The 2008-nt window shown below is 42.3% G+C and overlaps 1 protein-coding gene across 1 annotated transcript in view; it reads left to right on the top strand.

The window, feature by feature from the left end:
* Window positions 1-2008, top strand: part of ENOSF1 (enolase superfamily member 1) — a 40315-nt gene that overhangs the window by 27897 nt on the left and 10410 nt on the right. Inside the window, exon 10 of the mRNA XM_011957816.1 lies at window positions 411-498. Coding sequence (XP_011813206.1) covers window positions 411-498 — 88 coding nt within the window. The remainder of the gene's footprint in view (window positions 1-410; window positions 499-2008) is intronic.

Genomic DNA, 2008 nt, shown 5'->3' with positions numbered 1-2008 from the left:
AAAAAAAACAAAACCCGACTTTCATACAGGTTCTCATTGAGGTTCACAGAACAAGCTGGAGGGAAGCTAAATTGTTTTCATGCTTCTCTAAATTACTCCAGCCTGGGTGACAAACTGAGACCGTGTCTTAAAAAAAAAAAAAAAAAAAAAAAAGACCTGACTTCTCTGTCTAGCTCCTTAACTCCAGGTCAATAGATAATTGAGAGTCATTGCCCTGATACTGAATGAAGAGATAAAGTTCACAGGTTTATTTCAAGTGACTTATCTGAAGATGAGGAAAGAGCAAGATGTTACTAGAAAACATGGTCTGTGAATTATTGACAGAAAGACGGTCACTCCTGCAGAAACTCCAGGTGCTCTTGCCAAGTCCAGGTACGGGTCTAAACTAGCAAACCAAATACATTTTCTAGGTTTAAAGTAAAGGTGGGTGCTGATCTCCAGGATGACGTGCGAAGATGCCAAATCATCCGAGACATGATTGGACCAGAGAAGACGTTGGTAAATATCCTCTCACACCACTGAGAAGCAGCGGCCTTTGTCCAGGGCTAAATGCAACTCGTTTCAAGATTAAAGAACATTGGGAATTTAAAAACGTAATTGTCAGAGGAACTACGGTTCTATAGTCTTGCAGTAGGCAATCTCAAAAAAAAAAGCAAAGGGACTAATAGTTTTACATTTTTTAATTCTGCAGAACTAATTAAGTAAGTTTGGGGTTAAGGATCCTTTCTTGCTAACACAGATGCACCTGAGCAAACAGTTTTCCCATTGGTGCTCTGGTGTGTCAGTCATTTAATCTTCCCTCCCAGCTCCTCAGGTAGGAGGGTTCAGGGCCATTACTGAAGAAATGTTGGAACTTCACTGAGATAAATGTAAGGATCAGTCATTGCTGATTTGTATTTGTAGAAACCAGTTCTCATGTGTAAAATATTTTCATAAAAGAAAGTCACAGTAAGATGTTTTTATGAGGCTTCAGAGGCTTTTTTGCATAAGTTAAAATAGAAATTTTGAGTTCTTGACCCAGGATCACTATTTATACATGAATTAATGCTGGTTTTTTTTTTTTTAATGAGGTCATCTTTATCCAAATAACTTATGATAAAAATTGATTCTGGGCTGGCCAGACGCTGTGGCTCATGCCTGTAATTCTAGCACTTTCGGATGCCTAGGTGAGCGGATTGCCGGAGCTCAGGAGTACAAGACCAGCCTGGGCAACATGGAAAAACTCCATCTGTACCAAAAAATACGAGAAAAAAAAGTTGGTTCAGGGCCAAACACAGTGGCTCATGCCTATAATCCTGACACTTTGGGAGGCTAAAGCGGGTGGATCACTGGAGGCCAGGAGTTTGAGACCAGCCTGGTCTACATAGCGAGAGTCCATCTCTAAAAGAAAGAAGAAAAAAAATTAACTGGGTGTGGTGGTGCATGTCTGTAATCCCTCCTACTTTGAAAGATGAGGCAAGAGGATCACTGAGCTCAGGAGTTGGAGGCTGCAGTGAGCTACAATAATACCACTGCACTCCAGCGTGGGCAACAGAGTGAGATCTAGTCTCTTAAAAAAAAAAAAAATTCATTCTAGGCATACTGTCCTCTGGTTTTCATAGTGTCCTGGGAGGGAGCTCTTATCACTTAGCACATTCTGTGGAGATATCCGTTTCTCCAAGCATAAGATCAGGGATAAGGGGCTGTCCCTTAAGCTGGGCATAGCCAGCACCTGGCTTCCAAGAAGGATAGTGGTACACAGAGAGCCAGGGCCTAGGAGGGGAGGACTGGACTTGAACTCACCATTCACTTGACTTATGGTTCTTAAGCAAGTTACTTAATTTCTCTGCATGACAGTTTTCTTATTTGTAAAATGGGTTAATATGAACTGCCTCATGGGGTTATTATTTTTTGAGATAGGGTCTCACTCAGTCACCCAGGCTAGAGTACAGCGGCATGGTCACAGCTCACTGCAGCCTTGACCTCCCCTGGCTCAGGGGATCCTCCCATCTCAGCCCCCTGAGTAGCT

This window comes from Colobus angolensis, unplaced genomic scaffold (assembly GCF_000951035.1).
Source record: "Colobus angolensis palliatus isolate OR3802 unplaced genomic scaffold, Cang.pa_1.0 Scaffold45, whole genome shotgun sequence".
NCBI lineage: Eukaryota > Metazoa > Chordata > Mammalia > Primates > Cercopithecidae > Colobus > Colobus angolensis.
The sequence above is the reverse complement of the archived record's forward strand: the minus strand, read 5'-3'. Positions and strand labels throughout refer to the sequence as shown.